At 35.2% G+C, this 27,522-nt stretch overlaps 1 protein-coding gene across 1 annotated transcript; it reads left to right on the forward strand.

The window, feature by feature from the left end:
- The first annotated feature begins 1,544 nt into the window (after window positions 1-1,544).
- On the forward strand, window positions 1,545-26,925 carry LOC136845909 (glutamic acid-rich protein-like). Its single transcript, XM_067116390.1, has 17 exons — window positions 1,545-1,686; window positions 3,947-4,006; window positions 4,190-4,426; window positions 4,885-5,008; window positions 5,447-5,515; window positions 12,091-12,287; window positions 15,105-15,180; window positions 15,562-15,630; window positions 16,320-16,421; window positions 16,752-16,880; window positions 18,747-18,845; window positions 19,348-19,942; window positions 21,012-21,119; window positions 21,725-21,846; window positions 22,791-23,063; window positions 24,120-24,217; window positions 24,852-26,925. Exons 2-17 carry the CDS (start codon window positions 3,948-3,950, stop codon window positions 25,270-25,272), a joined length of 2,778 nt encoding a protein of 925 aa, XP_066972491.1. The 5' UTR covers window positions 1,545-1,686; window position 3,947; the 3' UTR covers window positions 25,273-26,925.
- Window positions 26,926-27,522: the final 597 nt, after the last annotated feature.

Here is a 27,522-nt window from a genome sequence, read left to right on the forward strand (position 1 = left end):
TTATAAATGTTTCGAAAAATCCATTTGAATCGAATTTTTGAACATGAATCATTTCATTATTTTACAAAAAATATAAATTCGAATCCGTATTAAGAGATAACTGCTGTTTTCATAGCCTTAATCACACTTTTCCCAAATTTGGGCATGGGGACTATTTCCAGTAGGGTTACTACTCAAAATTATTCGCTCTGCTTTATTTTCAGGTTCTGAAAGAACTTATAGTAATTTAAATTAATTATTACATAAGTTTTAAACTTTACTGGCAGCTTCCACTACCCACAGGCAAAGCGAGCATACTTGGCTGTTCTCGTGAAATGTTCTGGTATCCAAGACGCCTGTTGGTGGAAGGCTCCCGTCCGAGGCAAGTGGGAGAATCGGCCTAAGATCAGTTCGAGTACAGGGTCTGGCTCTTTTGAAGGGAATTAAAGCTGGCCTAATAAAACTCGACTCAAATATAGCTTTCATCAGCAAAGATAAAGATACACCTTCAGGAGAAACTTGCAATGTCTGCAGCAGTTCTGGCGGAGTTTGATCATCAGAAATTAATTCTTTACTGTAGTTTCCTAGTTTGTCTTCAGTTTTTCAGAGCCTTTGCCTATCCACGAGTGCACTTATTCTTTCTCTTCCTTTTCTTCCTTCCAAAAATAATCTTTTTCTCTTTCATCATTTTCACTTTGCGCCTCTATACTTTTCATGCGTTCTTACCCTAAATATGCTATATATTTAAGTTTTTCCAGTAGCTTTCACATCTCTCATTCACCTACAGTCTTTGTTGTTGTTAGATTCAGCCAGCATTGTGCTGGTACATTGCAAAGAGAGCACTGAACGTATGACCTGAAAAGTTAAGTATATCTTAGTTTAACCAGACCACTGAGCTGATTAACAGCTCTCCTAGGGCTGGCCCGAAGGATTAGATTTATATTTACGTGGCTAAGAACCAACTTGTTACCTAGCAATGGGACCTACAGCTTATTGTGGAATCCGAACCACATTATGACGAGAAATTAATTTCTATCACCAGAAATAAATTCCTCTAATTCTGGTCATTCAAATAGACTAAATGGGTTTTTTTGTAAAAGTTTGACAAACAGGTATTTATTTATTTTTTTATCAAGCAAAGAGTTTTTTGTTGCTAAGACCGAGCACCAAGTTCAGTATCCCCATATTCAGAGGTGCTCTGTCCTATGTATAAAGAATAACATATTTCGCTGTTTAGGTATTATTTATCAGATTTATGTATCCAATCCATTTCTTCTTACCTCTGGCAACTCGAGATGTGCGGCAAAGGCGAGTTCACTACATCGTGAACGAAAGCACTGTTCGATTGAGGTTAGATATTTGTTCGAATGTAATAAAGTAACTATACATTTTGCTAATAATATATAGATTTGAGGTAAGCATTCAAAATATTTTATCAATATGAATAAGTGATGTGCTTGAATACTAATTGTTGTTATATATATGAATATAGCTTTATACTGATATAATATAAACACTAAAAGAAGTTAAAATCTAATAGTTTCGGACGAGTTCTAACCGTGAAGGAAAGCTGGACGAGAATAAGACGCCTGAACGAAACAATCGGTGTCGTACTCCTATCGGCCATTACTACGACCGTCAAAATAAAACGTGGAATTCCAGTGCATTTTATCAACAAGAGGACGCAAAGCAATATAGGAACGTAAGGTAATAACATAAGCATCACATTTTAAGCCTGTATTATTGTTTAAGATGTGCTGTCTCTACTGAATTTAACAGTTTGCCGTAAACAAACAGAAGCCCAGCACGAATGAATGGGCGACCAACGGAATGCGGCAAGCTTAGTTTACAAAACACTCCATAAACAATAAAAAAAACCCTTTAACCATTTATGGCATATGTAATAAAGTATTTTGGGTTGTTAGTGTATGATTTCGTACTCTTTTAGGTAGAGATAATGGCGATTATATAGGCCAATGCTTGGATTTTTACTGAGCTTGGGTCTTACGCAAAAGCCTACCACGTTACCGGTAGGGGAGGCTAGGCGTTGGCTAATATACGAAGCTTAGGGCTTACTTTTTGCTGGATTTTTAGGAGATAACCCGAGATTACGCTATGCCCAAGTAAAATTATTTTTGACCCCACTGCCTAGGTTTAGGCTAGTTTGTTAGCTTGTTTTGTCGTTGTAGGAGTAGACCAAGCTACCTTGGCGCCCAATTAACCATTGGAGCGAATGCAGAGTAGGGGGTCAGGGCTACCGGAGGCTTAGTAGGCATTTTCAAACTTGAAACTACTACCATGGTGTATGCACCCTTCTAGGTTTGGCAGCTTCCAGTTTACGTGCAAAATGGGCTTTGCGTTTAGTACCAGCCCCTTAGGGATGAATGCAAAACCTAAAACAATGACTGTAAATACTATATACATAGACAAAAGACTAATAATCTGGTCGGCGACTGGTAGGAACCAGGCTACGGTAGTAGTGTCAAGTTCTACTGTAGGCATGTCTGTAGTAGGCATTTCAAAGGGAATATGACCTGACCATGCTTACCTTAATGTAACCTAACCTCAGACACCATGCCCTGACCTGGCCTGGTAAGGGCTTTACCCCTTCTTGACCCCCGAAGTAAGTCATCATCCCGCACTCTGCATTCCGAGTAGGCTACCTAGGAAGTGTGGAACAAGGGAAAATGGCAGTACAAGCAGTATTCTAGGTTTGACCCACAACTAGGCCTACTGATTTTGTATCTAAGATGTACAGACATTCTGACAGTGACGTAACCTTTATTTTTATTTTGTCAATACAGGTGGCTTTTCAAGGAAGATAAAATGTTAGAACTAAAGACTACTATTACACCCCTTTGTTTCAGTAATGACCAGCTTATGTGCAGATCGGCTGCTGTGTTTAGTACCAGGTGCCCCATGGTGGTGAATGTAGCCTAAAAGCATAAATAAATGCCAGTAAATATCGTAAACATAACTTAAAAACGGTAAATATTCCTGTCAGCCACTAGAGGGAACCAGACCATGGTACTAGGATGCAGTTTTACAGAAGCACTTAATCATGGTATTATTCTAATTTCCAAGCTCATGATGAAATTATCAGAAGTGGCAATTTTTTTTGGGTGTTGAAATATCGATTGGTTAATTTTTCAAGTTGCACATTATCAGTTCACTAGGGAAATTTAGTTTTTCAGTTGATTCTTGTATAATGTTGAGTTTGACATTCATGTTCTTAGGAAAGGCTTTGGCTGGTTAACCCTTAACACAGTCCACTCAAAGCTCTGTTTAAATGTAGGTTAATGGGTATGCCGAGTGGGAAACTATTGTTTTTGGTTGAACAGATAGACCTAGAGAGAAATGCAGTTTTGCATCCTAATATAGGGTGTTGGGTGTCTTTACATGGCTGATTCCCCCCATCTGTCTTGACAGGATCAAAGTTACCGTATTGAATAAAATGTAGGAATGCTCTAAAACTAAACTTAAGCTAGGGAGCTTAGTCCTTAACTGGTCAAGGGAAAACCCTTCCAACCAAACCTTACTTGAAGCACCATGAAATATATGGCATATACAGTACTAGGATACATCACCCTCTTGCAATTTCATTGACTTAGCCTATGTTACAGTACATAGACCAGTATTTGCTACTGTTCCTCATGGAAATCAAGAAATAGGACGGATGAGTTAACAAGCTTTATAAACAATGAAAATTATTGTCAAAATCATTCGAAGCACATCAGAAAGTTCAGGGAAAGCATTAAGAAGGTTGCAGGGTTAATTTAATGTATTTCTGCATTTGGTAATTTTATAGTGTTTTAATAATTCTTAGTATATTTTGGAAACTCGTGTGTTCATTTCTTTGGCTTTTCATATAAGCTGCCCAGTAGTATATTTTGAAACTTGTGTGTTCATTTCTTTGACTTTTCATATAAGCTGCCCAGTATTTATGTATTTCTGTTACATGTTTCAGGATGCATCGTAATCAAAACCGTTCCAGATCCAGAGACAATTTTGGCAATAATCGCAATAGGTAAGGTTTTGTTTTTAATGATTATCTATGGTGTTTATAATTTTAACTTCAAAAAAAGTGACAGCCTTATTATATTTATACAGTTGTAGGTAATTTTTACTAAAAGGGGCTTACTGTCTGTATGTATATGTAGAGGATGTAAGAATTGATTTTAACCAGTAACATTGGAATTCTTTACTTCAGGCAAAGAAACAATGATAACAGACGAAGAGATGATTTTGACCGCAATAGTGGTCGATACCAAGGTGGAGGAGGTCGGCGAGATGGTCAGGGTAATCAGATGTCTCAGATGGACAGAGGCTCATTTGGTTTGAATACTGGTGGATACAACCAGGGCATGGGGATGTATGGAAACAATCAGAATCAGATGGTTGGTTTTGGAGGAGGGTTTGGAGGTGCTGGTTTTCAGCAGCAAAACAGGTAAGAAATTTTATGGTTAAAGTTTGATTGCACAAAAAATTACTGTATTTCCCCCAAATGGTTTTGTTTGTCTGGAGGACCAGTGAATAGGGTGATAATGAAGATTGTGTGTGTCTTCTGTTTCGTAATAATTAAAATATGCCTTAGTGTTGCCATTGTCAGTATCAGTACTCTTGTTACCTTTGGATACCCTCCTTTAGGTTCCCATGAGGTCCATCTGGAGAGCCCTATTTATTTGTTGATTATTTTACTGATGTGTATTTTTTTTGATAACTTTGCTTTACATATAAAAGATGTTTTATTGAAGAAATATGTACAGATAAGGTTATGGATTAGTGTAATAAAGTTTCTAGTCCAGACGGTGTTCCAGCTTGTGCTGAAAGTAAATCCCATATGTAAAGAATTCAGGTTTGTATCTGATGAAAAATACAAATTTAAAAATGTGTAATTTTTCACAGGTTTGGTATCAACCCACAACAAATGATTAATCCATGGGCAAGTAACATGATGGCTCCATCAATGGGTGCCTCTGGCGATGAAGCTAAGCTGGCAATGAACATTTTAAATGCTGTTCTTTCATCAGTAAGTTGAATTTTAGTAAGAAAAATATAGTACTACTGTTCATTGTGGGATTCATGGCGTAAAGAGCTTGAATCTTGATGGTTATTGTTTGCATCTATTATAGTGTGCTCTGTGATCGTTTATTTTTTCTTTTACTTGAGATTTCAGTGTGGTATTACAGAGTTAGATATTAATCATTTGGTTAGCTTTTCCAATGTTCAAGCAATCTGAGCACAGATAGCTATGAAAATTGTCCATGTTCATAGAAAGAGTGAAAACTCTTGTAGAAACAATTATTATTTTATCTTTTTTTTTTTTCCTTGTATTGCTTTCTGGATATTGTATAAGTACCCTATTTGGTTGATATTGCTTTGTAATTTTAATGCAATTAATTGAATCTGAAGTCCTTTATTTTATGTAGCTGTGTACAAAGTTCTTGAATTTATTGTCATTTTGCAGAGTGGGCCCCAGGCATCAGGTAGAGGTATGAGTCCCCCTCCAAATAAGATGAGGCGCATGGATTTAAGGGTAAGTATCCATCTGTTATATCTTTCTTATAGCTGTTACCAGGATCCTAAACTTACTCTTTATCCAACAGTGGCCCAGTATTGAAATACAAAGGATTACTTTATCATTTTGTATTTATGAGTTTTGTGTGTAAATTTATTGCAGGCATTGTAGTACAGTCAAATATTTATAATTGGAAAAGCTTTATTTTACAAAAGTAAATTTCTCAGGGATAGGGCAGTTTTCAGTTAGGACTGGCAGTCTTATTCACTGAAGATTTCAGGAAAGTGCCATGTTGCTGAAATTCTTGAGAATATTGCACCATGAAGTGCACAGTGATCTTTGAGGCCTAGTTTTTATGGAAGGGGTTCCAGCCCTATTTATCAGTTTCAAGTCATATTATTCTAGAAGTTAAGGAGCATTTGTGAGTTTGTATGCCTACCTCACTGCTGCTTATGTAGGGAGATGATGTATTCATTGATATCTGTCTGTCCACAAGCTAACTCAATATGGTATTGAATGATTTTGATGAAATCTGTATATCTGGTGGGTAGACCTGTGGTCATGAAAATGTTGATTTGCTATGATTTCCTTGTGAACTCCAGCAATGATTCTCATTTTGGTATGCCTGTAAAATTTCTTTATATTCTTTAACTGCTCATTTCCATTACATATAGGAGTGTTTGCCTATTACTGTTCATACATAATGATTTTGTTTTGTGTACTAATAAGGTGCCATTTATGTGTCCGGAGTCCTCTAGTCTTCCTCCATTTCATTCAGGTTCTTGCCTGTTTTCCTTACTACCCTCTCAATATTGTTTATACAAAACTGTGTCCCACAAAGGCCTTGTTTTAATTTCTGCAAGGCTTGCGTATCTTATGCTTTATGGTCTTCCTCTTCCCTTTACCATTGGCTCTTGTTATACTGGTAGGATATCGAAAATCCTTATTCCGCTTATATTGTGCAGTCCTGAATGTTTCCCCTCAGTGTTATCTGATTCATGTGTTACATAACATTGCAGTCACCCTGACCTCTGTCCCATACCTTCCACACAACATTTTCCTGACTGGATTTTCTCTTTTGTTTCCCCTTCTTGTTGCCATACGGTGGGACTTGTTGACACTCCTCTCTTTTCAAAGACTTCTTACTTTGATTCTTCTGTTAGAACAAGTCGTCTGCACACAGTAACCTCCAGGTATGTCTGTTTTTGTACAGTACTTTGTAGATTTTTGTATACCTTAAACAGTAAAGAGATCTTTACTGATCTTTAGTTGACACCAACATTTATTACAGATTCTTCTGGTTTTGTTGCCACTGTCTTCAACCATGATAGCTTGTTATATTAGTGAACTAGCACATGATCAGTGAGGCTTCTCAGTGCCTTCTGCCTTTGAGTGCTTAAGTGATTTTTCTCTTTTTTTGCTGTCAAATGCCATCTCATAATCTACAAAACGTGTTACCCTTTTCTTTTTGCATGGTACTTTTATAGTCGCTCCATTATAAAGATTACCTCTGTAGTTGGTTTCTCTGGCATGAAGACAGCTATAAGTTTTCCTCTTTCGCCAACTCTAATACATTTGTAGCACCTTGATTCATTCACATTGTGGTGTAACTTTTTTCTTTGCATTAATGATTTGAAACTCATTTTCAATCTGTTGAATCTCTCCATGCTTGCATGGATTTTCACCTCTTCTCTGATTGGATTTCTGGGTGCTTTTAGCAAATCTATTGGTATATCTGATAGTTTGTATTAGTAGAATAATTTGCTTACCCATTTTTCCACAATAATTATAATTATAATAATGAACTTACAGTCGTCCCCCAGTATTCTCGCGGGATGTGTACCACACCCACCCGCGAATACCAAAAATCCACAAATACTGAAAACCCCCTTCTAAAAATGCTTATAATTGCCTGTTTTAATAGTTCAGACACCAAATGACTACCTTAAACTATCATCCTACACCAGATATGCCTTACACTATCATCTAAAACACTTTAAAATCATTTCAAAGTCATCTTAAAACATTACCATTAAAAATGTATGGCTTACAGCTAAGTGTGAAAACTATTCAAGCTACCCCTATATCCAGGAACATCCATTTTCTCTCATACAGTATTGAAGCAGTCTTGTTTTCTTTTTACAGTACATAGGGAAACACTGGGAATTCACAAGTAGAGTTAAATACTGTACCTAAATATCTAATATGTATTTAAAAAATATATTTTTTATAAAAAATGGGTTTAGGCATGAAAATAACATGAAAATACAGTAATAGTTAATATTTCTCGACATAAAAATCTGCGAATTACCGGGTTTTTCACAAATAATTTGAAAATTAGTCCCACAGAAAAATCTGTGAATAGGTGAAGCCGCAAATAGAGGGCTTCGACTGTAGATCTTTAATAAAGAACTGTGCAGTACCAGAAGTTTTTCCTGTCCTGTATGAGTTACATGTTGAAATTCTGATGTAATTTTTCAGAATCGTCCTCTTATTGCTTTTCTTGAGCAGTTTCCACCTGCCCAATTTTTGAATCTGTATTTGCTGATGCTTTTCATTCTACTCAGGTTTCCCCTTCTTCATTTCTGTATATTGTATAGGCATGTCTTGTCTGGTATAACAGTGAAATCCTTTTTTCACCAGCTTTGTTCATTATTAAAAGAGGTTAATTGAGACTAATTCTGCTTATGCTATCCTTTTATGTAGTGCAGGTAATTCATGTTGAAAATACCTGTTAGTAGTTCATAAGCAAAATATAAAATGGCTGATATTTTATTTTATGGAATGTGTATAGAAATGGATTTCTGGTAAGACCAAAGCTGAGTTCTAGAAAAAATAGGGCATTGTTTGGGAATTGACGCAGAGATGCCATAGGTAATTAGGTTTGTTCAATGGTGTACCTGTTGATGCTGCAGCGTGCACAGTTTTAATCATTAAGGAATGTGTTGATAAAGGAATGACGTTATTTCTGCGTATTTCAATATGGGCCATTGTTCTTTTAACCTTTTTTGCATTTAGATTAATCAGCTGTTACCTCTGTTGCAGAACTTGAAAAAAAAAGTCATATATAGCTAAAATTAAAGAGAGAGAATGACAAAGACATTCCAGTAAAAGTCACCTGTGGCACAGGCTTCCTTGGAGGTGTGTGATGAAGTGGCCTTGCACTCCCTTCTCTTGATCCATCCATCAAAATTCTTGCTGGCTTCCTGCTGCAAAGGGTCACAGTTAATTGAAAGGATGGTAAATCTATGGGTGTGCTAATCACGCCAGGTATCAATGATGATGATGATGATGGGATGGGTCTTTTGGTTGATTTTCTTCTTAAGCAGATGGTCATGGAATGCAGCAGCATTGAAGTTAACGTTTTGATGGAGTCTGAGATGCTACTACTGCTACTACCACTACAGCTGCTGCTGCTGCTGCTGCTGATGCTGCGGTTGGCTTCTACAGTGAAATAAAAAAAAGACTTGTGTTGTTGTACAGCAAGGTTGAAAACTAAACTTTCTAGGACTGCATTTGTGATGGATATTGTACAACAGCTGTACATCTTATAAGTGCGCCCTTTCTCTCTTTTATTATTTTTCAACAATTTGGGGGAAATTTATAGAATTTTTTTGTGCCTAATGAAGATACACTTTCTCATCTTACTTCTTGGTCGATGTCACTGGATGATGCAGCAGCATCCCAAGGAAAGGTCTCTTGTCACATTGCTTCTTATTTTTTTCAATATGCTGTCATAGACTAACAATATCCCCTATGTCAGTGCATTTTATTCTGATAATTGAAAGTCGAATTTGGGTAAAACAAGACTCCATTTAATATGCCCATTATATAGTACACTAAGTTCTTTTCTGAATCACTGCATTATCATTAGTGATGTGTTTGTTAGTTGGATGTGAATTTTTATGGGTAATTCCATTGTCACTTTTAGACTAGGATTTTGTTCATATTAAAAGAATTCATGACATACTGTATAATTATTTTGTATGCACTCAAAAACTAGTGCTGTTTGATTACCTGAGGCTTAACCTCCTAACAAAGAATTTAAACAGTTGCAATTTTTTTTATATCAGTGTAGTTACTGCTCTTAGGTAATTTTTAGATACATCTGCTAATGCACTAGTTAAATTTCTTAATCTTAAATGAAAAAGATAAGTTGTTTTAAACATTTTTATAGATATTTCTCTGTAGGTTTTATCATCTCTATAAGAAATCTAAATGCTATGTTGTAATGCTTTCAGCAGTTTTGTCTGCAAAATTATTGCTGCACTACTTGGTAAATTTCATTTATGACATTCCTTTACCAGTAACTAAATAACTACAATACTAACCAACAGTTGGTTATTATCAAGTATTTTAACCTTTTGAGTAATGTTTCTTATTGTATCGCTGTGGGGAAGGGAGTCCCTTACACTGTGTGGGTTGTATGGTACACTGTAGATGATACTAAAGGCTCTTTGGAATTGTCCCTTCAGCCTCAGCATTTGTCTGCGATTTCTGTGCGTATGTTCATTTCAGCCTTCCTCACTTTAACCTTAGGTTAAGAGTATGTAAATCTTTTCGACAAGCCCTATGAAAGTGTCCTTGCACTGCTTGCATATGACTGACTGGAAAGGTTAGCTTTCAGTGAGAGGTGGAAATCAGAGCAAGATGGAATTTGGAGAAGTTTGACAGTTAGTTAAGCAAAGGTTGTTGAGCACAGATGAAATATTTAAAGCAGGAAGCGATGCTGTCAAGGTTGAATGGGAAGTACAGAGAAGCTTGTATTCTGTCTGCAGTGAGCTGCTTGAGGCACACAGTAGGCAATATCTGTTCCTCACAGGGATGACATACCCCTTCATCATAAATCCAGTTGCTTGTGAAATGAATTTTTTGACACTGCCTCAATGAATGCCAGCTGTTTCTTGGTGTACTTGAAGAAATACTAATACAGTATAGTGTTTGGAAATAATTTTTGGGTGCAGTAAAACCTAGAACTTACAGAGCTTTTGGTTTACAATACATATAGCTATAGTCACTGCTCAGCTACTCTTGATAAACAGTCACTGCTCAGCTACTTGATAAACAGTTAAATCTTTTGTTTTGTCCTTGCAACTTCTGAAAAAATAGGGATCGTAATTGTTTTCTAGAAATGTAACTGATTCTCTCTCTCTCTCTCTCTCTCTCTCTCTCTCTCTCTCTCTCTCTCTCTCTCTCTCTCTCTCTCTCTCTCTCTCTCAAATGTTGTGCTTGGTGAATTCCCTTATTCATGGATGACTAAATTTACTCTAAATTTTTCTTGTTTCTACTTAGCGAATCTGGTAATACATACATATAGTGCCTGAAATGGTGATGGATAATGGAGTACAGTAATGTAACATTGCACTGTTGTTTTCACACTGGTAAACAACAGTTTTTGGCATTATAGAAAGGAAATTACTTTTATTAGTTTTAATTCAGTTAAATGTAAAGGATACACAATACATCATTGTTTAATTTTACTTAAAAGCTAAAAAAGTTTTAATCTTATTAGAATATCACACCATTGCCTAGTCTTGCAGATGTTTTTCCAGATATGAATGGCAGTAGTTTTCAGATAACTAGCATTTGGTATCATAACCGCAGTACTTGCAGGTAATATGTGATATAAAATCTCAAATTTTGTGACTGGTTGTAACTGTGTGAATCATGTAATTCACACTGCTACTCTTGCTCAAAGCTCTTTCATAATGATATTATCTGTAAATGGATCGTATATGGTAAATGTAATGTTTTCTTTAATGCCATGTCTCAGTTTTGGTAATGTAAGAAGTAATTTATTCGTATATTTTGTGCCTGTTCTGTTTTACTTGCCACAGTTTAGGGAATAGACAGTGCTTCAGTTACTTTTATTTACAGGATTATAATTTTATTTTCTAGTCATTTCAGGACAGTTTACTTCTTTTATTTTGGTTACTAGTTGTTGCATCATTCTCTTTGTAAACATGAAGTTTTCTTAAATACTCCTAATGTGGTAAGGTAATGACAGTTTTGGTACTCATTATTTTTATCTGTCAGTGATATCTTTAGATGAGTATAATGGGATATATTAAAATGGAGTCAGTTTGGTAAATTTATGTTGAAAATTTTAAGTCTGGCATTTTCTTGTTTCTCTTCCTATTTTAGGGGATATTTTAGTCTCATATGCAAATGAGCATTAAAGTTTAAGATGACACCTTTCTTGGTATAAGTAATGAATTTTGGGCATTGGTATTGCATGTTTGAGTGCTAATATCATCTGCACAAATTTGAACTTTTATCAATCCCACCTTTAGGAATGCTTAAATTTTGTAACCTGCATAATTGGATTTTAAACTAGGTAGTCTTTTACCATGACCTTACCTTTGTAAAGGTACAGGAGAGTTATAGAATATGAGGATGATTTTGGTCATCGTTTCCTTGAATAATGGGAGAGTGAGAATATTTGCTTTTCCCCAACTGTTGGTTCTGCTGTTTTTATTCTTTGATGATGTCATCAGATGCAGCATCTTCAATGAGAACCTCCATGCTGAGGCTCTTTGTGATGAATGGCTGTATTTGCTTGGTGGTGACTGAGTGGTGAGTGTCTTCTACAGGATGGGGGGTATGATGATCGCCGAAGAAGGGCACGTTCCCCCCCAGGCCGCTCTCATCAAAATCGGCAGCAGTCCTCTCAGCGTGGATCGGATCGCCGTGGGAGAGACGGCCAGTCCTCTTCCCAAAGAAACGATGACCATAGGTTCAGGAATTCATTAAGCAAGAGTCCTGGAGTGTCTAAGTCCTCCAGACAGAGGTAAGGTCATATTGGATGGTGATTGATGATGATGTGCTGACCACACATTTAGGTCTGTTAAAACCAGTTGCAGTTGAAGGCTGTCTGTTGCACAGCAAGTCAACACATTGTCGAATACACCAGGAAGTTTATGTTGTTGATATGTCATATACTCAGCCAAGCATACAAAATGCTGCCAGGTTGCAGCTGCCAGTACTATATTTGCAGCATCATAGGGATTTAATTATTATTTTAAAGATCATCCAGCAGTTTGCTTTGAAACTCTTTAGCCGACACACTATTTTTTCCTTTCTCATTGGCAATATAATGCCTTTTGTCCACGTGAATGGATGTGGCCAAAACCTTGAATTTGTATGTGTGGTGTCTCATCTCTTGCAATAATTCACTTTCTAACCACTTAGACATGATCAGCTGTTTTATGCTAGACAGTGGCAGATTCTTATCCGATAGTGTTGATAAGACCATCTCGAACCAAACTGCAGGAATCCTTTTTTGCACTGTTTCATGTCCATGTTATGTTAGTTATATGTTGAATTCTCCATGCAATTGGTTATCAAATAACCATGTTCATTATTTTCTATGGCTCTTTGAAAACATTATTTACTCCATGAGATGTGTTAACTTTTTTTGCTAAAAGTACCCAATGGAACCCTCACCCATGTTATTAGTGTTTTGTGTTTCCCTTGCTTTTTTTTTTTTTTATATTTTCATCATAGGAAAGTATACATTTTTATATGTAGGTCGATTGTTGTAATTAACCCTGATATTTGAAAAATGAATACTTTTCAGCATCTGGTAATCATAGTAAGTGCCTGTGCATTCTTGTTATTTTATCCCTGTAAACATTTATTGAATTTCATTTTGGGGGATTAAGGTTCAAGTTAAAAATTTATTTCAAAATGGATAGTATTGAACATTGTTTCAATATTTCTATGGGCATTTAATGTGATGAATAGATAACAGTGGCATTTAATTTTTGTAAGCTCTTCAGGTGGGTTTTAAATAGCTCAGGGATATTTATCAGGTTACAAGGTTAAACTGTTGAAACTGCATGGGTAGAGTAAGAAAAATCTAGTGGGAAACTTGTTCTATGTTTAATCATGGTTGAGAATAACCCTTTTGTGTCTCATAGCAAAAGAATTGTGAATTAAAAGTTTCACCTATTTTGTGTTATGATAGTGGAATTTGTGGATCATAAACAAGATTTTCATTTATTGAGTTTCTCTTTGCCATGGGACTCTCAAATCTTTATTTAGTAGACACTACAAGATTTGATAAGATTTAGCAAGCAGATCAGGAGTTTCATATTTTAAAAAATATCACAGTTATTATATGTCTTAATTGTTTCAAATTGTTGAAAATTTTTAGTTTAGGTACAGAAGTAGTATTATCTTTGTAGGTTATCACCAAGGGTACCACCAGTATCATCCATGATGCCATGGTAATGATATTTGGATTCTGTTGCTTGTGAGGAAGGAATTGGAACTTGTGATAGAGTTTAATTTTCATGACTGTTCACTGATATCCTCTTATTTCTATATGGACTTATTAATATTTTGTGAGATCCTGCTGGGCCATTAAGGAAATAGTACACTTAATCACTTTGATGGACACTTATGTAACTTGTAGAGGTATCAGTAATAACAGAGAGAGTGATCACTGTTGTAATTACATTTTAACTGCGCAAATGTTTGCTTTATGGTATTCTTAGACTGTGCCATTTCCAATTTCTGCTGTTGTGTGACGTTTCAGTTGGTGGTTCCCTCACACTTAACTGCTTTGCATAATGTAGGTTTCATAGATAGTATAGATAGTTGACTACTATCACAGTACTTCTGAAACTGATCACAGTAGTGTATGGTTACTAACAACACTTAGTTATAACTTTGCTCATATGACAGGAGTCTTAATTGATACAGTTATGCACGGAAGTGAAAACTTGTTCCATGAATTGGATCATTAGCTCTGCCCCTGACAGAAAAAACCTATTAGGATATATCTACATATTTTCTGTATGTTAGCTAGTACAATTACATGCCGTAAGTACTAGGTACAAGAATTTTAAAGTGGTTCCTCTTTGTCATATCCTATAGCATGCACACTTCCTTTCAGTTAGCTTTTTAGTATATAGAACATCAATTAGACATACACTTTCTTATAGATCATATAGTGTGTGTGTGTGTGTGTGTGTGTGTGTGTAAATTTTTATAGGCTGAAGTCATTTGAAATCTTGATAGAGGTCCTCCCCAGTCTTTAAATTGTTGTCTTAACCGCCCAAGTTTGGTGAAATTGTTTACAGCAGTATCTTACAAGTTGTATTTCATGCTTTAGGCTTCCAGTTATTTCATAATTGGGTTAAAGGGACCATATGCTTGGTAGACTTACCTGCCTCAGAAAGGTCTAGTGCTTTGAAATAAACTGCTTAGCAGTTAGCATAAACATTGGCCTGTATGCAGCAGCAGATGGTTGTTGCTGTTTAGTCTCCATTTGCAGTAGACTGTTTTTTAGCATATGTCTCAGTTAGGTCTTTTGTCATTTTCCTTTACCTAATTTATGCGAGGCAGTTTTCCTGTTTCTTGAACATTGTGGTTAGTTATTTAGAGACGTAATTTGAAAGTAAATGGAAAGAAATTGGAGTGGCACTTGCGCTAGGTTTAGTGTGGAAGGTATTTAGGAACCTTTGGGGGATGATTGATCTGGAAGATGACAATATCAAGTAAATTAGTATTGAAAGTTGAAGTTGTTGCAGTTGTGTATTTAAAAGGTTGCCTTCTACCTTAATCTGTGTAAATATTTTTTGACATTCAACATTTACAGTTCAGTTGATGAGAATTCAGAATTTGTCTTCCGTAAGAGACTGACCTTTGAAGAAAGGGAGCGAGAGACCAAGAAGGTATGGCTATTATTCCTTGTTATGTAACATGATAGATTTGAAATATTTTACAATTTTACTGCAAGGTTTTGTTTGTCAAATTAGTTTCTTATCTTCAAAATATTTGTGTTACTAAAATCAGAAGCCTTTAGCATAACAGATAACTTCGCTATATCTTGATTTTCAGGTCTGCCTGTTTAGTTTTTGTTTCAGAAGTTTGACAAGTCTTGTAGATGTTCTGTTATGTACATAGGTAATCCTAAAACATCAGAATTATCAACTTTTCTTGAGTAGTCATTCAGCTGAGTGATTGTCTATGTTAGAGAATTGTCGTGGATGTATAAATTTTTCCCAGATTTCTTTAACGCAATTTTTTAACCCAAAATATTTTCCATATTGCAGTATAAAGACCTGCCAGTAAAGGCTTTGAAGTGTCGCATGTGTGAGAAATCAGTATTTCACAATGTAATGGTGAGTATAATACCATTGTTGCTTGGTGAAATTGTTGTGCATTTATGTCATTCTCAAGTTTCAGACCTAATTTTATGTTTTTCATGGGTGTTCTTTAAAGTAAACAGTAGAGGTTTTTTTGTTTGTTTTGAATGAGTGGGCACTGGTAAGTCTGATATAAGAGGTACTTTACCTGGTGTACATGAGAATAACAATAATTTATCAGGATTTTCTGACTTACGTGCAGCTTACAGTAACTCCTCAATTTATGAGCCCTCTCTTCTTATCAGATACATCATTGTAGTTATTCTATTTGGTTACTTGGTAAACGAGGCATTTTGCAGATAACTCTCTTAAATTGAATAATAAATACAAGGGACAGTTTAGTGTAAGCTAGAAATTATGTTGAATTACTGTTAGTGGTGGGATATCATGTATGCCCAAATATAGGCTATACTGTATTGACATTGTTACTTACCAGAAAGCCAGACCCCTGACGTGTCTGAGAAATTAATGGGTACTGTAAATTTTAATATTGTTTTACAGTATTTGGTTTTGTTGTAAAAAGTCAAATAAAGTAAGTGGATTCTTTAATGTAATTTCATGATTTATTTTTATGGTCTTAATAATAAATTTCCTGGAAATTAATGGAAAAGTTTATTCATTTTGTAAGTGTTCTTCATGTAATAATTTTCTATTATATCTTTCAGGCATATTTGGCTCATATTGACAGCAAGGGCCACAACAAAGTTGCTCGTGCTTATCATGAAAAGATTGCAGCTTCCGCAAATCTTATGAAACAAACTGCTCGTGTAAGTAAATGTGCTTTTTTGATTGGGGAAGTGATGTTACAAAATTTAGTAAAAATCTAAGAAACATACAGTGGTTTTGACGAGCATCATTCTTGATAGTAGGACCCTCCCTGTCTTAGATAGAAAGTTCTAGATATTCGGGATTGCTATAAAAGCAACCTAGTTCCTCAGTTCAATAAAAGTACTAGAAATTAATATTAGTCATCAGGACCAGACAGATTATCATTATTTTAAAGTAGCCTAACGAGACCACTGGGTTTTATTTTGACTTCCAAGGCTACCATGAATGAAGTTTTTTAATATTTGTTTGATTTTTTTTTCCCTCTACAGCTTGCTCTTCAGAAGGAAATGAAAAAAGCAAAGGCACAGGGCTTAAGAGTTGTTGAAAAAGAATGCCGAGTGTGTGAGGGCCCAATGATTTATGGCAACTTGAAGCATAAGAATATACTGGCGTGTAAGGTGAGTCATTGCAGTAGTCATATTTAATGTAATTTAATGTATTTTAATAATATTTTTGTGTAATGATCTTTCATTAGCTTTCAATAACTTACATTAAAATTCATTATTTAGGTCACATTGAAGCATGAAATGGTACACTGAAACTCATGCAGTAACATAACAGTCATGACTTTTTTTTATACAGTACACATTTTTATTATTAATGTATTTCAGTTACCATGAATAAGTTTGCAAAGGACCTAGATATTAGGAAAAAATCTTTTTTTTAAGGTGCTACCACAGAGAGAGAAGGAGAGAATTTACTTGTCTAAGCTACCTCCAGCAAGGAGATTCTGGTTTGTGAGGATTATTTATTGAAATTGTGTATTATGCAGTCTGATTATGCGTAAGGTCCACATCTAGATAAGGAACATTTTTTTGAGTTTAGTGCCAATTGCTTTGACTCTGCATACATTGGCTGTCTCTATATGTTTTGGTTTTACTTTTATAAAGACCTCTTGCAATATAATCATCCCAGTTAATACATGCAGTTATCTTAGCACGATTCAGGAAACAAATTTATATACAAACCAAATGAGAAAGAGTCCAGGAAAAAAATCCTTGCTTTTGAAGCCTGTATGAGAGGGAAGAGAAAGAGAACAGTATCTTAGAATGGTTTTTCCCAAGTTGAATGAGGATTACTTTGTCAATTTTTTCCCCTTTTGATGGTATGCATGCAACCCACATTAGTTGACTAATAACTAGGTATATAATTCACTACTTAGGTTTACTTTCAAGTATTGTTACCTTTCATGCAGTAGATGTTATGCTACTGCAGCCCCTCCTATTTGACGTGATCAGTAGTTTGGGATCAGGAACACTTTTAAGTCACTGTATCTTAGTGAGTCCCAATGGGCAGAGGGTTAGCTGTACCCAAAAGTGAAGGGGAAGTTCTATGGTAACATCTGGTGATATTGGCATAGGCATTGGTGATGGATCTTCCAGGGGAACGGGCAATTGAAATGAATGGTAGCACATGTCTACTAGAGCCAAATGGGGGTTACTATATGTCTGGCACTACAAGTTTTCACTCTTCAAAAGAACTGGAAAATTGATAGGCATTGTCAGACAGCCCTTCAAACAGTGCCAGTCTGAAACAGGAAGGAGGATATGAGATCAGAGGGTCGTACGCATAGACTCAACAAAAGGGGGTGCTTTTGTGTGAGTCTCCTTTTGCATCCAGATATGCAAGAGGAGGTGGCAGTTGCTGGGAATTCTATTTATGGATCTCCAATAACCTACATGAACACCAAGGAGTTAATTTATTACTTCAGATGCAGTAGTATGGAAAGTTGAATCTTGTATGCACAGCTGGGACAACCTATAGGCTAACAACTTTCCATCCTTTGGCCTCATTTGTCTAGTGCTAGAAATTTTTTTTTATTCAGTAACTGTGTCCAAACCTTCAGTTATATTCCCCAAACACACCCCTTTGTGACTAATTAACGGCGGTTAATAAAGAGTCTTAATTTTGGTAAAAATTGGACCTGAACTTCAGTGGAGTTTTTCAGTATAAGTGTATCATTCTTCTGATAAAGGTTGATCTTGTTTGTAAATTTAGGGTTAAAAGGATGAAAGGCATTTTATGTTGGAAGCTTTTAGTATAGTACACATGGCTTGCTATATGTGGTAGCAACTTAATGTAGGTTAGTTTATGTAAATTAAGTATTTTACAATTGTTGAGTTGGTTTGATAGCTTGTTCCATCTGGTATCCAAAGAAATCTGGTAATGTCAATGATCTATTATGGAGCAATTTTACTTATTAGCTTATATTTTGTACTTGATTGTAGTAATCTTAAGGGAAATAATTTTTTTTTTTTTTCCAGATTTTGCACAAGTATCATAACCAAACATTGTGCTGTGGAAAAGATCATAAAACTCGATCAATGGTTGAGGAGCACTGTTTAAGTCTTGCCCATCTGAAGGTAATTTTTGTTTGATGTTAGTGTATTAGTTTAAATGACAAATCTTACCAAATATGTTTTAAAGAAACTTTGGAGAGCTTTCTTTGAAGTTGTATTTCTTGTGGGTTTATACACTGCTCAAAAGAACAACACAGTGTGTTGGCATAAGGCCTGCTTACTCTAGCATGATTGACCTTCTATCTCTCCAGCTTTATATGCCCCATGCATTTTATGAAATTGTTATTGGTATTATGAAAAAAAGTATAAAAATCCAACAAGTATTTTTAACTGTTGAAACTGTAATAGCCTACTTTGTTTACAAGGCCTGTGAACATTTGATTACAAGGCTAATTTCCTTATTATATACTGTATACATTCACAAGTAGTAGTAGTATATAAGTAAGGTTCAACAAGTATTTAGGGGTATGACATCTGCTGTACCAAATCAGCATGCAAGTGTCAAAGACCTACTGGATTGTACTTGGAATATGAAGCTGATTTAATGACGTAATATTGTTTCCAGGCCAGATTTGAGTCTGATGCCCATGATGAAGATAAGGAAGCATCTGAAGGGGAGAGGGGAACTACTGGAGAAGAATTGGCAGAAGATGAAGAAGAGAGCAAGAAGCGATTGAAGAGAGACGTGGCGAGAAGGAAACGAAAATTCGGAGAAGATGAAACTGACGAAGAAGAGGAGGAGGAAGAGGAGGAGAAGACTGGCAGTGATCATCAAGATGAAAAACAAGAGGTCGATGAGAATAAGGAAGAACAAGAAGAAAAGGATAGTTCAGAGCATGTAAATGGAAATGACACTGAAGAAAAAGACACCGAAGAAGTGGAACAGATGGAAACAGAAGCAGATAAGGAAGAAAATAAAGAAGAGATTAAAGAAGAAGATCAAGAGTCAAAAGAGGAGCAAATGGAAACAGACGTCAAAAAAGAAGAAGACAGTAATGAAAAGGATGATGATAGTATAAAAAAAGATAGAAGTAACCAAAACCAAACTAAGGTTAGTGAGGGCAGTGATATTAAAGAAAATGATGACGAAAAAGACAGAGGTAATCGGAAGAAAGATAACAAAGCAAAATTGAAGAAAGAAAAGGATAATAAATATCAAGGTAAGAAATATTTAATATAATAAGTTTGCACGTACGCAAATCAATCTGGTAAGTGAAAAATGCATCCATATTTGATGGCGATATCAGCCATAGGAATGCTGGATAGTTAGCATGGTAATAATTTAGTTAAAATGTTAAGCTGGAGTGCGTTATATGCTGGTTATCTCGGAAGTTATAACTATACTTGCTTGCTGTGCTGTATTTTTTGTTGATTTTATTTTGTCAAGTCCATTCTCCTTCAAGCGAAAGATATGTTGAGGAGCTTCTTGAATTATATTTCATTTAATTTTTACAAATAGTTTAATTGGTTGTTTTTATCTTGAAGTGTTAGTGTAATTAGATGAACTGTGTATTATGAGCTTGGGATTTGTTTTTCTTAGTATTTGAGCCGTTTCTGATAGAATATTTGAGCCTCCTATGTAATAGGTGTGTGTGTAAACACAAAAAGAGTTTGTGTCATAATGATCTTAACCTTGCAAGACTGATTGTTACTTTGAAGATTGAACAGTGAAAGTAGTAATTATTGATGTACTTCTTGTTGAGCTTATTCAGTAATTCATGGTTTTTCTACAGAAATTCTTACTAGCATTTAGCTTTTACAAACTATATTTTAAGTGAGATGTAATTTTACCATATAGCTTGGGTTAAGTTATTCTACTTATTTTTTTTTTTTTTTTGTGTCATGTTGAGGAAATATTGATGTCTGGGATGTAATCAGGAGTCTTTGATAACCAGTTGAGAGGGTATTAAGAAAGAGTAGGAGTATAGATGCAGTTGAGAAAGAAGTATAGCTTTTTTTTTTTTTTTTGTGTCATGTTGAGGAAATATTGATGTCTGGGATGTAATCAGGAGTCTTTGATAACCAGTTGAGAGGGTATTAAGAAAGAGTAGGAGTATAGATGCAGTTGAGAAAGAAGTATAGCTACACTACTGATAAATAAGAACATCCCAGTACTAGAGAGCAGCAGCTCAAGACTGATACATAAGCCTTCCACCATACTATGCTGTAGTTTAGTTTTAGTAGTACAATAACTTGAATCCATGCATTTAACAATGTTTTTTCTTACAGGTAAATCATTACAACAATTAACATACCATGAATTACTAGAATTCCACAAGAAAAATATGGTTGATGATCCTGAAAAGCTGACAGTTTATGATCCAGCTCAGCCAACAGGTATTGTATTCTTGTCTTTCCGGATGTTTTGTATAGAAGTTAATCTTATCTTAAAGTTTATAAGTTTAAGTTTACAAGAAGTATTCTAGTTCATATAAAGATAGAGTGAAATGCTGTCCAAACATTGAAGATATTATTTTCTTACAACAAAACTTTTTTATTTCACGATACATAATTTCAATGTATTTGAGAGATATTAGCAACTAAACAGTCCTATACCCAAGATCGGTTTTTACTAATAATTTTTATAATACAATGAAGCAATTGCTCTCCTGTTGTGCATATGGTCTCCCTGTGAGCTTTCCTATAATTAACTTTCTCCTCAATGCACTGTTTTAGGGCCTGAACTTTTATGTTTTTTATATAAAAAATTATGAGTAAGCTAATGAGGTAGACAAAGGGCAGGTACCTTGGCCAAAAGACAGACTTTATGGCGTGATGAATATGATTAATTATGTAATCATAATTAAAACCAAAAAGAGTCATGCTGTTCTCTTTGAATAATTTTGGTAAGCCATGGAGGCTACAAGTGTGACTCACTGTTTGTGTTAAATTACAAATAATATGCATGTACGTCAGTTTTTTTAATTTTTGTTTGTTTTCAGGTTTGAATTACATCGACACTCGTGTCTCTTACCACTGTATGGCGTGTCTTGAGTATTGCCCTGCATTTCCCGAGGACCTGACAGCTCACAGTTGTTCCAAAGAGCATTATGACCTCTTTAGAGTAAGTTTATCCTGTTTTTATAATTTTCATCTCTTGTTAGGGAAAAATTTTAGATGTATTGATCACACATGTCCTGCTGTTTTTGTATATATTTAAAAAACTTTTGTGATAAAAATTTACATTTTCCTCTCATTTTGAAGAATTTTTAATTCCCAAGGGAAGGTGTACTAGATAATTTTTTTATGTATCTTTTATTTAATATGAAAAGTTTTTCATCTTAAATACTTTTCATTAGATGTGGGATCTTTTAAGGCTTGCTTTGAATCGGGAATCAGTTTTTTATTCCTTCAGAAAAGTAAGAGAAATTCAGTCTATGGTTTTTCTTACAGAGGTCATGAATTAAAATTGGGTTTTTGCCTACATTGTGTTATTTGGAAACTTTTTTGCATGTAAATGTTGTTTAATGAATTTTGCATTTATTTGGAGTGTTCTTAAAGGATATTTCGGTAAACAAACAAAAAATTAAGATTCTGTGTTCTCATTGTAAACTTGATTGGAGTAGAAAAGTTTTCCATTTTAACTGTGTTCTTTGTTTGTTAGCTTTCCTATTGTACAGTTTGTGGGAAATGTATGGGAATCATAGAAATGGAACGTAATTTAAAGAAGAAACTTGTAAATGGAATGTAATTTAAAGAAGAAACTTGTATACACGTCAATCACATGCATCATTATTTCATTCGTGAGTCTTCTCAAATACTTCAACCCAGTTGTTTGGGCAAAATAAATTATAATTTCAGGTATCCAGGGTGTTATTCTGTTTTCTTCACCTAATTAAGTGAAGTAAGGATGCTAATGGCCTCTCTCTCTCTCTCTCTCTCTCTCTCTCTCTCTCTCTCTCTCTCTCTCTCTCTCTCTCTCTCTCTCTCTCTCTCTCTCTCTCTCTCTCTCTCTCTCTCTCTCTCTCTCTCTCTTGCACATAAGAATTTATAATATTTTCTTGACAGAGTAAATATATGAAAGTCAAAGGTGTAAGAGACTCTCCTACAAGCTTAAGGAGATTGAAAAATTTGGGCAAGAAAAAGGAAGATGATAAGGATAAAAAGGAAGACTCTAAAGATAACAAGACAAAAGAAGATACAAATGACAATGACGATGAAAATATCGAATCGGAGAAGACTGGCGATGAAAAATCAGGGTCAAATGAAAAGGCAGCAGCACATGAGAATGAGGAAGTAGGAGGCGATGATGCGCTATATGACCCATATGAAGGAGAATCGGTGAGTATGTGCATCATTTTCTGAAGTTCATGCAGGTACTGATGAGACATTTACACTGAGCAAAGTTGTATGTGAAAAACTTTCGTCCTATACTATGAGAAAAAGAAAAACAAGTATATATTTTCCACTCAAAAGTAATTGATTACTAGTGTGAAGTTGCTTTAAGAATGGTGAGCTTAATCTTTGCTGTCTTTCAAGTAATTTATCCCTTACTATTAGTTTTTGGAGCTCTTGTGTCAGTGGTTATTTACTGATAATTTTCAATAGCATTTATTGTATTCGTTTTAGTAATGACATTCTCTGTGAAACCTCTAAATGAGTAATAGATGAAATGGATCTTTGTTGGAAAGTTTTCCATATTTACCCAGAACTACAAGTGGTGGAATGTGGTAATTAAATCTTTTAGGAATGTGAACCTTCTCAGTTTTGATGTCCAGCTTGATCTTTCAAAATTGGATTATAAATTAAGAATTCCTCATTTAATAATTGCTTGAAGTCTTTGGTACAGGTATATATTATGAAATGTTATCAGAATTTCCATCAATTTTAAGTAGTCAAGCTTTGCATATTGAAATTATATATAAATTTTCATACTGTTGAAAATATGTATGAATTTTCATAATTAGAGTAATCCTTTTAGCGATTATTTTTTAATGGTGAAGGGCAGGCAGGTGTGTGTTAAACAGTGAATTATGAAATGGGCTGTTCAATAAGTGTAAGAAACACCTGGAAAAGGCTTTTTAAGTCATAATTACAGTGAATCATAAGAAAAAAGGAGATAACCAAAATGCTTGAATATGGTTTCCTTACAAAGAGAGATGGAGTTCATTCTCTAGTGTGCTCTTGGTGTTGTGTAATAGTAATGCATGTAAAACCATTCAAGGATGTGTGGATATATATTCTGCCTCTTTGAAGTTTTTTGAAGTAGTTTTGGCACATTTTTCAGTTGTGTGGTGTTTAATATCAAGATTTCATATCCTTTCAGATATATACAGTAATGTTGAAGTTGCTCATTGCAGAGGTAGCAAATATTAATTAGTTTTTTATTTCTTACAGGGTGATCTAACAACAATGCTGCAAGAAAAGCAAGATGCTAATAAACAGGAGGCAGAATCCGTCACTGGTTATGAAGGTCACGATGAAGCTCATGAAAGGTTGGCTCATAATGGTTTAATTGTAGGGCATTCATGTACATATAATTACATGAACAATATTTATTTTTATTTTTCATAATTGTATGCTAGAGTTTTTTGTCAGTACATTCATTTCCTCTATTGCTGACATGGACAATGATCCTACAGAGTTTAGCATAGTGTTTCCATCACTGTCAGCTGCGTCACAACTGTCAATGTTGCATTGTCTCATTTGGTATAACAATCCAGTCTTTATCTAGATGTTTGTATATCTTATCACATGAGTCAGTTGAGCTGAGCTTGCTTCTTAGCCATTGTGGTTGTCATTAATCCTTGGTCATAAGTTTCATTACTGTTTCTCCACATCCTCAAGACCACCTATGTCAGTTTCTATATTTTCATTCAAGTAAAAATTAGACATAATTGATGTTGGATTCTCGTGTTCCAGTTTTAAAGGTGTTATCTCTAAGGGAAGTTCACATTCTTCAGAAATGCTGAGAGAGGTTTGTATTGTCTTTGCCAGCTTGGCTACTTTGGATTAGGGTGCTTTATAGCTGCCGTTCTTCAAATTTTCTCGAGGTTAGCTAGCATTATGCAACTTTTATGTGGATTTAATTCTAAGTGTAACCATAGCTAACTTGTATTTCCCTTTCAGTGAGGCAGAAAATTATGAAGATAATATCTTAGACTATGAGGAGGAGGATGTGGAAGAAGAAGACAAAGAGGAAAAAGACCATGGTGAAGAGGAAGAAAATCAAGGTGAAACTGAAGAGTACAATGAAAATGATGAATATCAAGATGATGAAAACAATGAAGGGGATAATGATAACGCAAATGAAGAAGTAGAAGCTAATGAAGATGAGGAGGAGTATGGGAATGATGATGAAGCAGAAGGCAATGAATATGAGGAGGAGTACGAAAATGAAAATCAAGAGTATGATGATAATGAAGAGTATGCTGAACAAGAAGAAGATGAAGAGGAACAACAGGAAGAGGAAGAGGTGGAAGAAGAGGAGGAGGTTGAAGAGATACCACAGCCACCAGCTAGAAGGGGACGATCAAGAAGAGCATTCTAGTGCCATAGTCTTCGTCGTCGCTTTTACGTCTTAATTACCGTATGTGTGTGTGGTTAGACGCGGAATGAGTTCTCTCCACTCTTCTGTCTTATGCACTCCTTGCGTGAAATCCTATCTTCTGTAGGTCCTCATCCATGTCCTTTCTCCATGATTTTCTTGGCCTGCCTACTGGCCTCTGTCATGCTACTTCTGTATCTACTACTATTTTTAACTGCTCCCCTCTCTGTCTCATTCATGTGTAATACCTGAAATTTACTTGTATATACAAACAAATTATTTACAGTGGTGTTGAATTATGAACAGAGTACTGTATTGTGAAACCAGTACACCTTTATAGATCTCTTATACCAAAGTAATATGCCAACTTGTGGGTCTCTGCCAGTGTGAAGGAAGGAGTGAATTTGAAAAAGAGGTGGTAATAGAACGGCTTGTTTCATGGTACAAGTTCTTTGGTAAATGCCATTGCAGCGTACTTATGAAGACACTAGGTGATCTTATACACCATGCTTAGTGAATTGGATGGAGCATTTTGTTATGCTATTCATGGGGAATAAATGCATCAAGTATTTTGCCTTGGTTTTTTTAATACAGTTTTCAGTGTATGAAAAAATTATTTGTTCCTGTTGTGAAAGATTCTTGTAGAGGGTTGAATTTTTACATGAAATAGTGATACAAACTAAAATAGTTTTGTTTGCTTTGCATCATTCAATATTAGTTAGCAAATAATTTCCCTTTTCATGGATTTTCAGATAACGAGCATTATGTCATCCTGCAGAGTTTGCTATTGCACATTAATGTGCGTGTTATTAAGGTTAAACTTGTTCAATGCTTAATGATCATAGTCTTTTGTGCTTTCAGGATTTTTCAACTTGGACAGTCATAAGCAATAGCAATATGACAAAGTTTTTATTCACTGATTTACTATGAGTTAGCCTTCTGATAATGCTCATATAAGGAATTGGCTGTCTTGGTAGGGATTATATTATGAGAATTGTCTTTCAGAGGAACCATCTGCCAGTAGATAAATAACGTGCAGAGAGCTCAAAAGTCATCATTTGGCTTTGCTTGTACCTTACCTGAATTACAAATGTAGGATTAGATACGTCAAAACTATACTGTTGCCAACAGCTGATTTTTTTGTATATTATGAAAGGTGTGATGCTAATATTTATACTTGTAAAAAAATTTCATTTTTTCCTTATAAATGATCTATGAATCAGTGTATATTAATTTTTCTAAAATTTATCCATTGACACACGAGACTTGCAGTTGAAAATTTGTACTTTAGTGTTGAAGGAAGGTAGTTTACCTTGGGCAATGTCCTCAGATCACTGATTTCAGTAGCTGAAAACTTGAGTTGTAACGATAGCTCTAAAGTGTTCTAGATTGTTTTGTATTTCCATTTTTTAATTCTCTTTACCTCATTGAATGGTATCAGTCTCTGCTTTACTTAAAGCTATTAAATACATCACTTGTTGAGTTCCTCCTGGGTATCTACTACAAATGATAAATACGTACCAGGGTATTCTGTCCTTTCAGTTTTCTTGAATATGCTTCCCACTAGCTTCTTACACATTCCTCTGTATATTAAACAAATGTATGCATTCTTATGGGCACTGATTTCTGTTTTTCCAAATATATCTAAATTTTAGATATCTTATTTTTTATGCAACCTATATTTTTAAGATTTAAGTACTTTCATTGAAGTAGGTTGTGTGTTATTGTTATGGTTTAGTTCAGATATCTCCCACATAAATTCACTAACTAAACATTATGCAGAAATTGTGATCCTAGTAATGTCTGTTATCCTTCGAGTTCCTGTTTAGGAATTCCACTTACAATTTGCATTGGTACTAAGGGTTCTTTTCACTGTCCCCCCAACCCCAGCTGCATTGATCTCTGCCTTTTACTGTCCAGCAGTTCTTTTCAGTCCTTTTCTACTCAAATGTTCAATTTCAACTACAGTTTGTTCATATTTTACTTCTCACTCTGCCACAAAACCTCTGGGAAAGCCCTGTAATGAGGTTCATGGTCTCTTGTAATGTGGCTTCGTGGTCTCTTTAAAAATAATTACACTCTTGAGCATGTTGTGCTGGGTGGGGGAGTGGTCTTCAGTAATGTGCAATGTATTATGATGTCAGGAAGTACAACAATTATATGCAGTAGGAATATTAATGAAAGAAGACTCCTACTGAGTTTCTGACTTGGTGGTCTGGTTGAATTATCTGATAATAACTGCATCTGCATTGG

Source organism: Macrobrachium rosenbergii, chromosome 14, assembly GCF_040412425.1.
Source record: "Macrobrachium rosenbergii isolate ZJJX-2024 chromosome 14, ASM4041242v1, whole genome shotgun sequence".
NCBI lineage: Eukaryota > Metazoa > Arthropoda > Malacostraca > Decapoda > Palaemonidae > Macrobrachium > Macrobrachium rosenbergii.

Bases quoted from the DNA above. Each gene is read 5' to 3' on its own strand.
- LOC136845909 (XM_067116390.1), top strand. From the start codon at position 3,948: ATGCATCGTAATCAAAACCGTTCCAGATCCAGAGACAATTTTGGCAAT. The intron at 12,288-15,104 runs GTAAGGTCATAT...CAACATTTACAG, and splicing joins TCTAAGTCCTCCAGACAGAG to TTCAGTTGATGAGAATTCAG. The intron at 21,847-22,790 runs GTAAGTTTATCC...TTTTCTTGACAG, and splicing joins AGCATTATGACCTCTTTAGA to AGTAAATATATGAAAGTCAA.